Here is a 14,810-nt window from a genome sequence, read left to right on the forward strand (position 1 = left end):
CCCCAGCTTTTCTTCTTGGCTGGTGGCACGGAGCCGTGGCTATGTGGCGGGTGGGGGGCGTGGTGCGGCTTGTTGGCAGGGTCAGGGGAAGGGGCAGTTTGCCTGGGCACCCCCGTTTGAGTGGGCCCCCAAGCCAAGGGGCATTGTGACCTGGCATGCGGCGGCGCAGCCCCATTCCCTGACATTTAACCCAGCAGCCCCCCAGGCCCAACCTGAGTGATGCTGTGATCCCCTGAAGTGAGAGTGGTTCTGTCGTGCGTACCGTGGGAAATACGTGCTGGGTGCCCCTGCCAGTGGCTAGTGCAGGGGTAGGCAACCGATGGCACGCGTGCCGAAGGCGGCACACGAGCTGATTTTCAGTGGCACTCACAGTGCCCGGGTCCTGGCCACTGGTCCGGGAGGCTCTGCATTTTAATTTAATTTTAAATGAAGCTTCTTAAACATTTTGAAACCTTATTTACTTTACATAAGACAATAGTTTAGTTATATATTATAGACTTATAGAAAGAGACCTAAAAACGTTAAAATGTATTACTGGCACGCGAAACCTTCAATTAGAGTGAATAAATGAAGACTCGGCACACCACTTCTGAAAGGTTGCCGACCCCTGGGCTAGTGCATTGCACTGGGACTCGGGAGACCTGGATTCTATTCCTGGTTCTGCTACTGGTTTGCTGGGTGACCTTAGGGAAGTCCCCATCTGCTTCAGTTTCCCCATCTCTAAAATGGGGATAACAATACTGACGTTTTAAAGACTGATATGGATAAAAAGTGCTCTATAAGAGGGATTATTATTACTAGCTTATCACTTCACAGTATTTGCGCCGAGTCTGAGTCACTCATGGGTGCTGAGAACAGGGATAGTGAGCTTTAGTGACAACCTGAAGGTGTACCTATTTGGGGTAGCTGATGACTAATGGTCACCAGCAGTTCTCCCATGCTGTCATGTTTTGATTTGAGACTAGTTGTGGTCTGCAGCAGTAGTACTTGTATTACCACTGCGTCCCCGCTCTTGAGTTGTACGTGAAGTCTCTGCATCAAACTTGAAAGCCCGTCCTTCCTTATTTGTAGCCACAGAACTGGGAGCAGGTGGGGGAATGGTTGGAGAACCACGTGCTAAAATCTTTAGCAAAGCTCTTTGGGTGTTTTTATGGTTGTGGTTTTTGTAGCGCGCAGCAGCTCAGATTTTTGCAGAACTCTGCTCAGTAATGGCTTTAACAATCTCCCATTCTCAGAGTGGCATGTTTCTTGATCTCTGGGAACAGCAGCATGGAGAGATGCAATGTGACTCTATATTAAGGTGACAGTCTGATCTCTTGACTCCCTTCCTGCGACATCTACTGAGTCCACTGGGTGATGACTAATTTGAGAGAGCTTCAGTTAATTGTTCAGGATGCAGTGGTGGTTCGGTGTCTAGCAATTTCAGCAGCGTATATGGACTGGAAAGCCTGGTCTATGCATGGATTTTTATACCAATAGAACTATTTTGGTTAGGGATGTGAGATTTATTTTTCTAGAGTAGTTACACTGATCCAACCTCTGTTATGGATGCAGTTCTGTTGGTGTTATGCTCCCCTTCCTGTTTGGGAATAGCTGTAATTGTGTGTCCATGCTCTTCCGACTCTCCTGGTAAAGTTGAAACAGTCCAGCTTGTGTGTAGACAAGCCCCAAGTGTGTGTCTGTGCTTTTGTTGTTGTTGTAAATACAAATGTTGCAACTTGTAGATGGTGGGGTGTATCACTGACACTGCGTCTGCACTTGGGCAAATCATCCAACATCTCGGTGCCTCACTGCCCCATCTCTAAGAGTGCTACTGCAAGGCTCCCCCACCCATCAGGGATGTTGTGTGGCCAGTAAAACACTGTTGGGGCCTCAAGGAGCTCTAAGTGGTGAGTACAAACTGCTATTGGAGATTAATTCCTTCTGGTGTTAAGAGCCCAGTTCTGTCTACAGAAGCCATTAAACAGGTGCATATTGCGGAGCTGGGAGTCTCCCAGAGGCCAAGACGTTACTTCTATCACCACTGGGAGCTGAAAGCAGAGTGGATGTGAGAGCCAGGTCAGTTGCTAACCCAGAGTTGGTGGGTGTGATTGATTTCTTTAAAGAACTGCCCTTCTCGCTTACCTGTTCCCAGCTCCCGTCCAGGGGTGGAGACTGGCTCTGCAAACCAGGCCCTGGAGAATGGGACAGTCCTGGTTCCGCTGGCTGTCCTGTAGGTGGGGGACACTTCCTCTGAACGTCTGGCCCTGCTCTCCCGGCTGAGATGGGTTTTGTAACGTTCCCCTTTCGCGGCCTCCACCCTGCCTTGCCAGTGGGGAGAGTGCAGAGTGTCCCCGCTGTGAGGCTGCCCTGGCAGGGCCTAGCCCATGCTTTGTTGTAGTGATGATGTAATAAACCTGGCTCTTTTGTTAGTGTCTTTCCAGCAGAGGATCCCAGGAGCGCTATAGAGGCATTGAGCCGTGTAGCCTCACAACACCCCTCAGTGTAGGTGTGGTGGGTAGAATACCCACTTTGCAGGTGGGCAAACAGAGGCACAGAGCGCTTGAACAACAGGCCCGAGGTCACTCACAAGTAGAATTTAGGAGTCCTGGCGTCCAGTGTGCTGCTGGAACCACGAGATTCACCATCTCCTTAAGAGTCAGCAAACTGCTCCTCACCGGAGCGCAGCTTTTCCGTAGAGCCTGTGCCTGGCTAATGCTCTCTTGCCTAACAGGTTCCCCCTTGCACTGTGAAACCGAAAACTAACTGTTGGGTTTGCATCCAAAATCAAATCTAAAAATACACACTGAATAAATTGCTGCCCAGCCTTTGGGAAATAAATCCCAGGAGGCAGCATGGCTGCTGAAACCAAGTATGTCAGGGACTTTCTTGGAATGACAAAATAAACAAACAGACTGTCTGACTGGGGGCAGGTTCCAGGGAGAGGAATTGACATAGTTTCCCCCGCCTCAACTGCATTTATTAGACTGTGTAATTGTTCTTGGACAATACCTGTATTTAATTTCTGTGGCCAGTTGGGGCACGTTCAAAAGAGTCTCGCTTTGAGCATTGAAGCAAAATAAATGAAGAAATACATAAGGGCTTGTAGATACAATTAATAGCAAGGCAAGAAAGTACGAGGAGCTTTGTGACCCAGGTAGCACTAATCCGAATAGTTACGTGACTCTTTTCCTGGACTGAGAAATAATGGCATAAAGAAGACACGAAGCTATTCCCTCTTAATTTCCCAGTCAGGCCAATAGCTTCAAAGGGGACTAGTGATTTTGGATCCCCAGCTAAGACCCCGTAAAGGGGTCTGGATTTCATAAAGCCTGGAGCACTGTGAAGACTAGGTCCCTTTCAAGTGTCTCAGGCTGGGCACCCAAAATCACTAGTCTCTCTTGCAAATCTTCATCTTGGTCTCTCTTAGCCTGTAAGCTCTTTGGGCAGAGATTGTCTCTGCTTTGTTCTCCTGTACAGCTCCAAGCCCTTGGTTGGAATAAACCACCAATAAGTAAGAATCCTTTTGTACCTTCCATTTGAGGATCTTGGTGTGCTTGCAAATAGTAATGAATTAGGCTCCACAAAAACCCCTGTAAGTTAGACTCGCAGTAGCAACAGTGAGACTTGTGCAAGAGGTAAGTTTAAAGCTGGTGCTGTTGATTCATCAGGTGGGGCTACTGCTTGAGAGCCAGTATTGAGCCTGTACTTAGAGTAATGTGAGCTTACTCGGGTGATGCTGGACACAGTCTTCTGGGTGAGATCTAAAACTGTAGGTCTTGTCTGTGACCTGTGGTCATTAAGAATCGCATGGAATTTTGTGAAAGAGCACAGAGGGCAACCCCAGTATCCTTTCCAACGTGTAATTGGAGTGATTATGAGCTGCCAGCCGAAAGGGCCCCTGCAGTTTCTGTTCTCTGTCATGTCGCTGCTGCTTTACAATTAAGAGGTGTCGGCGTTTCAGCCACAGGTATATAGATTGAATAGAGCACATTTAAGTTTGTGAAGTACTTGAAGCAACAGATATTAGTCAAATGTGACTTCTTATTGATGAGAATAGTGAGAGCAGTGTGGTATGAGGCTCTAATTCATGTTGATGGGGTGCTGTGGGGACCCAGAATGGTAGTGGCTATGTAGGAGCAAAGCACTCCTCTGTTTACTGCTATCTTAACTCTGGTACTGCAAAGCAAGCAAAGGAACCTGCCTCTCCCTTTCTGCCTCCCACTGAACAAACTGTTCAGGGAGAGGCAGTCTCCTGGACAGATATTATTGACCTGTGAACTCGCAGCAGGTGTTCGCTTCACTCCTAGTGTGACGTGGCATGGTCTCGGCTAATTGCAGATAAAACAATTTCCTCAGCTGTGAAGGACTGTAGCCAATCCGACTGTTAGTGGCTGGGCCCAGGGGAGGGATGTGGCAGGGTTAACTCCTGGCTCTGTTGTTAAACTGACCATAGGGGTTGATAATTAGCAGAGTAGCGTCTCTGTATCTGCGAGGAGGTTATTGGCAAGGCCAGAAACTGGATTTTAACAAGGGTCCTGTTGTCTTGTGATCAGTAATATCAATAGACACCACAGATAAGGATGATCAAATCTCATGCTTCAGGACACAAGCAGATCATTGATCAGGAAGGAATCCCAGCACTGTGTAAAGGGCCTAATTGTATAATGCAGTCTTCGATGTTCCTTTGAAGCAGGGCTTGATGAAGCCAATCCAGTATGGCTGATTCTATGTTCCAAGATGACAGGTTTCAGAGGGGTAGCCGTGTTAGTCTGTATCAGCAAAAACAATGAGTCCTTGTGTGACACCCCCCCACACACTCAGTAAGGCAACTCCCATCTTCTCATGTGCTGTGTATTTATACCTGCCTACTGTATTTTCCACTCCATGCATCTGATGAAGTGGGTTTTAGCCCACGAAAGCTTATGCCCAAATAAATTTTAGTCTCTAAGGTGCCACAAGGACTCCTCGTTGTTTGTTCCATGAGTTTAGTGAATTTCATCTGTCTGAAACCCAGGAATTGCCACACGGATACAGACTAGCTCATCTAGTCTGGTGTCCCATCACTTCCAACTGCGAGACCCTGCAGAAGAGAAAGAAAAGCGCCTAATGCTATACAGGGGAGATTTGGGGGCGGATGAAAAAGAAATTCCTTCCTGATCCCTGCTAGCAACCAGCTTATGCCCCAAAGCATAAAGAACGGCATAGTATAGCTGCCAGCAGCAAACATTCCTTCCCCTGTCAGTGTCTGATCCTTCTCTTTGTGGCGTATAGTTGCTGCAGAGCGGTTATTGCTTTTCCGTGACATAGTCAAGTTTAAAAAACAAAACAAGACCAGCTTTCACCGGGAGCTTGATCCTAGTTCTGTACCTTGTGTTTTGGTAGGGGGTGTGTGTGTGGGGGGGTTGTTTCTGAGTCACCTTCTGCCCCCACCCTGTGCATATGCAAACATAAAATGAGACTAACCCATGAAATTGGCCTTTCGTATGTGTCCAAATCCAGTTAGAGGTGCTGGGTGACTAGTTCTGGGGGCGTCACATGTAGTGGAGGTAGCTGAGTGAGAACCTGAATGTGGTATGTTGGGATTAGCATCTTTGAGACAGACTCACCCCTGGTCCCCTCTGACAGAGGGCAGAGCTGAGCGACTTCAGAACTAGCCACTGCCCAGACTGAAAACACCTGATCCCTCACTGGTGTCGGCATGTTGGAGTCTTTCCCTCTTTATTGCCTTTTCCACAGAAGGGAATGTCAGGTAGAAATGGCATTAAGATCCACCGCCCTGGAGCCACGTTTCCTGTTCTTTCCTGACCAGCTCAGCTGGTCTCAGAAGAAGCTAGATCTAGTTTCTCCCTCCATCATGACTGTCCAGCCTCCCTGAGCCCGTGTAATATCTGTGCACAGCACGCACAGCTGTTTTCAGGATGAGTGTTTCAGGGGGGGAGAGGGGAAGCCTGTAGCTCAGCCCTGCAAGGTTGGGAAGAGCCTTCTGAGTCATGAGAATAAATTGTGGTGATAACTGGTAATACTGGAGGTGGTGAACATGGGGTTGGCCAGAGGAGATCAGGTAGCCCAGTAGCCTGTCTCTGGCAGTGGCCTGACCAGATGTTTCAGAGGAAGATGTAAGAACTTTTTCACTTAGAAAAGTTAGATGCCTGCAAGTCACCAGGGCCTGATGAAATGCATCCTAGAATACTCAAGGAGCTAATAGAGGAGGTATCTGAGTCTCTAGCTATTATCTTTGGAAAATCATGGGAGACGGGAGAGATTCCAGAAGACTGGAAAAGGGCAAATATAGTGCCCATCTATAAAAAGGGAAATAAAAACAACCCAGGAAACTACAGACCAGTTAGTTTAACTTCTGTGCCAGGGAAGATAATGGAGCAAGTAATTAAGGAAATCATCTGCAAACACTTGGAAGGTGATAGGGAACAGCCAGCATGGATTTGTAAAGAACAAATCATGTCAAACCAATCTGATAGCTTTCTTCGATAGGATAACGAGTCTTGTGGATAAGGGAGAAGCTGTGGATGTGGTATACCTAGACTTTAGTAAGGCATTTGATACGGTCTCGCATGATATTCTTATCGATAAACTAGGCAAATACAATTTAGATGGGGCTACTATAAGGTGGGTGCATAACTGGCTGGATAACCGTACTCAGAGAGTTGTTATTAATGGTTCCCAATCCTGCTGGAAAGGCATAACGAGTGGGGTTCCGCAGGGGTCTGTTTTGGGACCGGCTCTGTTCAATATCTTCATTAACGACTTAGATATTGGCATAGAAAGTACGCTTATTAAGTTTGCGGATGATACCAAACTGGGAGGGATTGCAACTGCTTTGGAGGACAGGGTCATAATTCAAAATGATCTGGACAAATTGGAGAAATGGTCTGAGTTAAACAGGATGAAGTTTAACAAAGACAAATGCAAAGTGCTCCACTTAGGAAGAAAAAATCAGTTTCACACATACAGAATGGGAAGAGACTGTCTAGGAAGGAGTACGGCAGAAAGGGATCTAGGGGTTATAGTGGACCACAAGCTAAATATGAGTCAACAGTGTGATGCTGTTGCAAAAAAAGCAAACATGATTCTGGGATGTATTAACAGGTGTGTTGTGAGCAAGACACGAGAAGTCATTCTTCCGCTCTATTCTGCTCTGGTTAGGCCTCAGCTGGAGTATTGTGTCCAGTTCTGGGCACCGCATTTCAAGAAAGATGTGGAGAAATTGGAAAGGGTCCAGAGAAGAGCAACAAGAATGATTAAAGGTCTTGAGAACATGACCTATGAAGGAAGACTGAAAGAGTTGGGTTTGTTTAGTTTGGAGAAGAGAAGACTGAGAGGGGACATGATAGCAGTTTTCAGGTATCTAAAAGGGTGTCATAAGGAGGAGGGAGAAAACTTGTTCACCTTAGCCTCTAAGGATAGAACAAGAAGCAATGGGCTTAAACTGCAGCAAGGGAGGTCTAGGTTGGACATTAGGAAAAAGTTCCTAACTGTCAGGGTGGTTAAACACTGGAATAAATTGCCTAGGGAGGTTGTGGAATCTCCATCTATGGAGATACTTAAGAGTAGGTTAGATAAATGTCTATCAGGGATGGTCTAGACAGTATTTGGTCCTGCCATGCGGGCAGGGGACTGGACTCGATGACCTCTCGAGGTCCCTTCCAGTCCTAGAATCTATGCATCTATGAAAACCCTGCTGTAAGCCGATGTGGGGTAATCTGTCACCCACAAAAGCTAAACCAAGATGCTGGGTCCAAACGCCTCCAGACTTGCAGAGGTTCAGAAGCCACTTTGAATCTGAATTTTGCAGCTGACTCTTGTCCTGGAAGTGGGTCAGAGCCAAACGTCCTCTCCCCCATCCCTCAAACAAGGCGGCCTCATGGCGTGGACCCATTGTTCGTACTATTTAGTGCTGCTGTTTGCAAATGTCCCTGTTTCCCCTGAGAGATGAAGTGACTTGCCAGAGGTCGCACAGTGACTCAGTGTCAGAGCTGGGATTACAGTTCAGGAGCTCTTGGTTCCGAGGTCTGTGCTCAGAACAGCAGAACCCACCTCTCTTTCCCAGAGCACCTCGAGAGAACTGCAATGGCTGTAGCTTGGCAAGTAGCTAGAGTTCCTATTTTGCTTTCTCTGTTAGCTGCCTTATTTCCACTGCTGCTAAACAGGGCCCTTCTCTACAGCACCGCCTGTGTCAATGGATGGAGCATGGCGGTTTTACCCTCCTCCCTCCGACAGGATGCTTGGCAGGACACTGGCCGGCACGGGGCACGTATCCCTTGTCCAAGCAGATGAAAATGAGCAGCATCTCAATCAAACAGGCCTTTGTAGACCGGGTTGACTTGTCTTTCTGCCAGTTATTGTAAAGAAGAACATGTTTCAAGTCTTGGTCTGTGTTTCCTGTTCGATGGTTGTTGATGGGGAATGGTTCAGCGAGAGCTCAGTACAATGGGACCTCAGTATGGGCAACTTGGAGCATGCTTTTTGTGAAATCATGTAATGGGCAGAAAAGGGGCATGAGTGTAAGTGCATTAGTTGTGTGGCACGTCACGTTAGCATTTATCTCTCAGAAAAGCAATATGCAGAGTGGGGTCTTTGAGGTGGCCGCCGCTTGCAAATGGGGTCACCCCAAACTTGTCAGTAAGGACTTTGCACCCTCAAGTACGCTCTCTGCTCTTATAGGGTGACCAGATGTCCCGATTTTATAGGGACAGTCCTGATTTTTTGCTCTTTATCTTATATAGACTCCTATTACCCCCCACCCCCGTCCCGATTTTTCACATTTGCTGTCTGGTCACCCTTGCTCTGCACTGGGCACGTGCCTGGCTTTCCAAACGGCTCTAGAGACATTTGGAACCTTTGGGGGAGCTGAGGTGCATCCTCTCTAGTGCAGCTGTTGTATCAAGGTGTGGAATCTTCTAGAGAGAGCCCAGGGTGGCAGCAGAGGGCAAGTGTGTAGGGTGACCAGATGTCCCGATTTTATAGGGACAGTCCTGATATTTGGGGCTTTTTCTTTATAGGCTCCTATTTACCCCCCCCCCCCCCCCGGTCCTGATTTTTCACACTTGCTGTCTGGTCAGCCTACAAGTGTGCAGGAAGTAGACTAGAGAGCAGTAAGTAAAGGACAAGTGCAGCAGGTGGTGTTTGCACCCTAATCTTCTTCCTGCTCCCCGCTTGGAGCAAAGAACTGGAACTTGCTCTGGTGACATCAGCCCTAGAGCCAAGCAAAGGAAGTGGCAGAGCTTTGAAACCCAGGCACGGTTGCCAAATCTTTCTTTTCCCTCTAGCCAGGGTGTGGTCTGTATGTGCGTTTCTTTCCTTAACTCATCCTAAGGATGGGAGGAACTCCCCAGTGCTGGCCGGATTTGTGGTGTGTTTGTATTGCAGTAGTGCCCTGGAGGGTCATGCTAGGCGCTGTATAAACACATAGAAAGATAATTTTTTAAAGGAACAGTATACGGTATATTTCTTATCTGCCCTCCCCGTGGGCAGTAGACTGACTTTATCTCTGTACCTACCAGCTGATCAGTGGCACCTTCGTTTGTGTTGTCTTTCAAACCCAACCGCTTCTTGTGAATGTGCCTGCAGTTTTGCACCCGCTATGAATTAGCTGATTGGATTGGGGGTGGGTGGGTGGAGACATGAAAGAATTGCAGGTGCTGTTACCTTGTGCCCACGTGTAGCTTTATCTGTAGTTACCCACCCCGAGGTGAGGGTTTGCACCTACTTTAATCTGTGAGAGTTCAGCCCCCAAGACCCCCCCACCATAGGGAGGTTATCAATAGAAGGGGGATCCCACGATGCACAGCAGAGACCACATAGTGCTCTTTCGATAATAATTGCTTTCATTAGCCAACCAAACAGTACATACACTGCAACCTGCTAAGGGGGAGAGACCAATACAGAATATTGGCGTTACTCACACCAGGCCTTGTGGAAAAACCCTAAGAGCCAATCTTCATCCTCCTCCTCACTAGTGGTTGTCATCCTGGTGTCTCCCCCCTCTCCGCCCTCCCCCCGACTAACACACGCAGGCCAGGATACGGCTTTTATAATGTGTTACGCTGATGCCGCTGGGGTTCGGACATATTTATGAAGGTTTTAACCCCTCCTTATTTGAACTTCTGCACCCCACTACTTTTGGGGTGCCCTGTTTTCATAGGCCAGCTCGTTTCCCTTGTACTCGTTAACGTTTACGTCACCTTGTCACCATAACATTTCACCCCAGTTACCAATGGGCATCTTGTGGTGGCTGCTGCTCTCTCGTAGATGTTATCATCCAAGGTCAGCAGTTATTTTCAGAGCATCAGCATATCACAAACAGATACAAGTTCAGTAGGTTTATTACTAATTTACTTAGCCAAATTAGGCCTTAGGATAAATTAGCATATGCCTATTTTATGGGCCTGGGGCCCTGTGTTACAACATTAATTAATACTTATATTTCACCTCTGTATCTTAAATATACCTGATACCTTTTATCTGTGGCTACATCATGTAAGTGGAGACCTAGTACAAAATTCAAGCCCTGGAATTTCTGGTTGCTGTCCCATCTGGGTGGGAACGAGGGTCTCTTCCTCCGAGACTTTCCTTTCCTTTGAACGATGCAGTATTAAAAGGTGGGGGACTGCTGGATAGAACCTAGGTGTAAAGGATGATGTGCAGTGCAGTCCCTCCTTGTCCCGTCACCTGGGGCTGTTTGGGGGCAGGAACTTGCCTCCTGTTGAGTGTTTAAGGAGAGGAGAGAGGAAATGCAGGAGAAGTAACGATGGGCTGGACAATAACTGCCCGTATGTATTCGGAAGCTCACTGGGGATAATGGATGGGATCTAACATGGGGGGAAGGAGGGACTGGAGATTCTTGTCTCTGGTTTTTCACAGAGAATGTTTTGATGGGAGAACAAACAGCTCCTTTATGGTCTTTGTTTTTGAAAGACTCCCCAGAGCTGCTGTGGGCTTCTTGGGTCCATGGTGGGGATTCACATTCTTACCTGCGTGAGTCCTGCAGGCCCCTCAGCTCCATAAGCCTGGGTTTCACTTGGGCCCATGATGCTGCCAGCTGGCTGTTTGCAAGAGGCTCCGTTTCTTCTAGTAGAACTCAGCCTCAGTCAGTTAGGGTGGGCCTGTCTGATGGCACTCGGGTAATGTAGACAGCTCTCGGTGTTCATTTTTGAGTCATTTATTCTTGGTGGGCTGATTGCTTACGTGCTGGGCAAGGCCGTGGTACTTTCACTTCGGTTTCTTTTTTCCTTTGTTAAACTTCTCTAGCTTAGCTGTTGCTTCCAGATTCCCTTGATGTTCGCTACATACAGCTCGGGCATGGGAGACCGGGTTCTGTTCCCGGCCACCTGCAGGTCAAGTCATGTCACCTGTCTGGGTCTGTTTTCCCCTCCCACTTTTTGTCTTATTTCTTTCCTAGTCTGGGGCAGGGACAGTCTCTCACTGCATGTGTGTGCAAGGCATGACAGGGTCACAATCTCAGTCGGAGCTTCGAGGTGTTATTGAAATATAATAAATGAGATCATGTGACTTCTTTGGGTTTTTTTTTTTTTCAAGTCAGCTGTTCTGTGTATTGATTTATTTGCCGGGTGTTTTGTTTTCTTTATTTCTCCCATCACAAAAGTCCTAGGCTAGCTCATGCTCTTGTTTGCTGTCAATGCAGAGTAGATTTCATTTTCCAGACTCTCCTGCGCGAACACGAAATGCTGCAAATGCTGCGGGGGAAGGGGGAGAAAATGTTTGTTTGGCTCTTTAAAAAAACAAACCAACCAACCAAACCCTATCCAGTCCTAAACCCCTCTGTGTTGGTCCTGGATCTCTTTCATTGACCCCTGTTCCTGGAAGAGGGGCAAGCTCCTCAAGCCTTGTGCCCTTTCTGTTTTCTCTGCAGGGTCCCTGGCTCCCCACAGCGCCAGCATGTCTCACCGGCACTCTGACGGCTCCATGGGTGACAAGGCCCTTCTCCTAGAGCGCAAGTTCCGTTCAGAGCTGCGGATAGATGCCAATGTGCCCTCTCCCTCTGGGAAACGCAGCTCTATGGCAGCACTAGACAACGCCCAGCGCTCCCCGTCCCCCACCGAGCCCCACCGTGTCATCCTCAGCACAGAGAGCCCAGCCGCGCTCAAGGTGGGCACCCAGCAGCTGATCCCCAAAAGCTTGGCCGTGTCTACCAAATCCAAGACCCCTGCCCGCCACCAGAGCTTTGCCGTGCCCATGCCGAGTAAAGAGGCAGCTCGCTGCGACCCCAAGCGGATGTCCGCCCCCAGCATTTCCCTGGACGACCTGGACATCGAGATGGATTCTAGCGGGAGCCTCAAGCGCAATCTGCGGAACACGTCGTACCGGGCAGCCATGAAGGGACTCGGGAATGCCGAGGAGCCTGAGCCTTCTAAGGGCGTCGCCACCCTAAAGCCCGTGTCGCAGGACACCAACGCACAAGCAGCGCGCAGCCCAGGGAGAAACAAGGTAGGCCCGGTTGTGTGCTTCCAGTCCCTCCTGCTGCTGGAGTGTCACCTGGGGCACGCCAGATCTGCCCTGACCTGAACAAAAGGTTAGTAGTAGTTGTAATACCTTCGCTCCTAAGAGCACTAGTCATGGAGCAGGAGCTCATGGTGCTAGGTGCTGTACAAACACAGAACAAAAAGATGGTCCCTCCCCCCAAGGAGCTTACACTCAAGATAACAAACTCTACCTCTTCCACCACCACTCCTGGCCAGACTCCATCAGTTGAAGCAGCAGCTGCCTGGGTATTCCTGGGGTCAAAGCTCAGACTAGAGTTTTGTTCTCATCTGTACAATTCAGCTGAGCACTGTGGTGTCTCTGGTCACTCAGCCAGTGGGTACGGTCTGCCTCTTAGTTTAGCCATATATAATCACCTCCCCTAATGGCTGGTTTCCAAATGTGTGTGGAATTGTGTTGTGAAACCAGTTAATCCAGGTTTTGAAGTTCTGCTGTTCCCTAGACTGGTTCTAGTGCACCCATATCTGGCGGTTAGTCACCAGTGTAATACTGGCTGGGGAAAAAGCGGCTGATCCTCGCTGCCTGGGTGGCCTTCTGCTTTCCTTGGGTGTAGGTTGCTAGCAATCACCCTGCTGGTGTGTTTGACGACTTGGACACGCTTTTGAAGAGCAGCTGTACGCAGTGAGCATGTGTGCTGGAAGGACTGCAGGGCCCTTCTTGCTGCCTTAACTCAGTGTCCAGACATTCTGCTCTTTCACAGTCCAACCCGGGGTCCAACACAGCTGAGAGTCAGGGTCTGATTTCTATCCCCTTGCTTTCTCTCATGTGAAATTATCATAGCAAATCCAAACACTTCCGGCCCCTCCCCTCTCTCCCATTAGCAGATCCAACTTCTGTAACTCCACTCCCTGCAGATGGCATTAATTACTGCAGCTTGACCCCGAGGTATGGCCAGGAGGGGTTGAGAGGCCAAAGCACAATAAATAAACTAACTCCCAGGCTTCCGGTGGGTCTTATGGGCTGTCTATCCACAGCAGCCAGGTCATTACATGTACTTGCTTGAGATTAAATGAAATACACCTTCAGAACTGCTGTGCCTTTCAGAGTTAGGGTTTGTGAGGTTGGGGGCGGGGGAGGGCTTGAGATCAGTCCAGGTTAAGTTTTAGCAACTAAACTCCCTTGGAAAGGTTGTGGGGTCGGGGGGCAAGAACAGGCTGTGTCGAGCTGATGTAATCCTCTGGGAAGGACGCGATCCAGCTGTTTAACATCCGCTCATGTTCTGCCTGGCGCCTTCATTCACTCATAATTGCATCTAAGGCTCGTGGCTGGGGGGGGCTGCTTGTTTTGAAGTGCTTTTCACAAATGTGCAAGGAACAGCTGGTGGGGAGTGGACTGAGTTTAGATTGCTGTATAGAATTGGTGGTTAAGCACAAAAATGTATTTCAGCACGTGGTACAGCACAGGTGAGTTGCAGTCTGACGCCTGTTGGCAGTGCAGACAGAAATGAGTGAAGCTGCTCACGTGAGCCAACTTAACCCCGTGCGTGTTAACAGGATCAGTTCTCAGACTTGCACCGTGCTGGGGGCTAGTGTTTGCAGAAGAGTGGCGTAATCCCAGAAACAAACGAAACAGGCCCTACCACTGGTTAACCGCAGGTATCTTTTGTATGCGTGCTGTGACAAGAAGTAGAGCGGCTGCATCTGGCTGAAAGAAATACTGGGATCACTTTAAGGCTGTTCTGACCCAAAACTCTGTAACGTAAGATGAAAGCTGAGTCACTCACGTGGTTTTTTTATTAAAAGCAAACAAAACTGCAAGCAAGACCAATGGAATTCACATGTTTTTCCTGAGGGACAAGGATGGTATTGACTAGGTAACTAGCTGGTTAGGTAACTTCCTTTTTTAAGGAACTAAATTTAAAAACAAAACAAAACTCCACGAGATTGAGAGAACCCCTGGGTTCTGTCCCCAGCCCTGCCACTGATTTGCTGTGTGACCCTGAGTAAGTCACTTAGCCCAGTATTTTTTTTTTTTTTGGTGCTCCCATTCTGGATAAGTCAGCTTAGGCTCACTGGACTGGATTTCCAGAGATCAGAATTGGGGGGAACTCTGCCAAAGGCAAAGGAGAGACCCTGGCATGAGAGGAGAATCAAGCCCCTTATTTTTGATACAGAGCAGAGTTTCTCTTTCTAGCCTGTGATGTAGGTAAATTGAGGCCTGTTCTGGGTGTCTTCCCATAGTAAAAATTGTTCTGACCCTCCTTGTCGTTGATGCCCCTCTGTGGCTGTCCACTTGTGACCTGATGGGACTTTATGTAAGTAAAGGGTTCTGCCATGAGAAACGTAGATACTTAAAGAAAACACCCTTTCTCT

General features: G+C 48.3%; 1 protein-coding gene across 1 annotated transcript in view; it reads left to right on the forward strand.

Moving 5' to 3' along the window:
- The first annotated feature begins 11,895 nt into the window (after positions 1-11,895).
- Positions 11,896-14,810, forward strand: part of ARHGEF16 (Rho guanine nucleotide exchange factor 16) — a 31,410-nt gene continuing 28,495 nt past the window's right edge. Inside the window, exon 1 of the mRNA XM_065421326.1 lies at positions 11,896-12,444. Within this exon, the coding sequence (XP_065277398.1) occupies positions 11,896-12,444 (549 nt within the window). The remainder of the gene's footprint in view (positions 12,445-14,810) is intronic.

Source organism: Emys orbicularis, chromosome 22 (assembly GCF_028017835.1).
Source record: "Emys orbicularis isolate rEmyOrb1 chromosome 22, rEmyOrb1.hap1, whole genome shotgun sequence".
NCBI classification, from domain to species: domain Eukaryota; kingdom Metazoa; phylum Chordata; order Testudines; family Emydidae; genus Emys; species Emys orbicularis.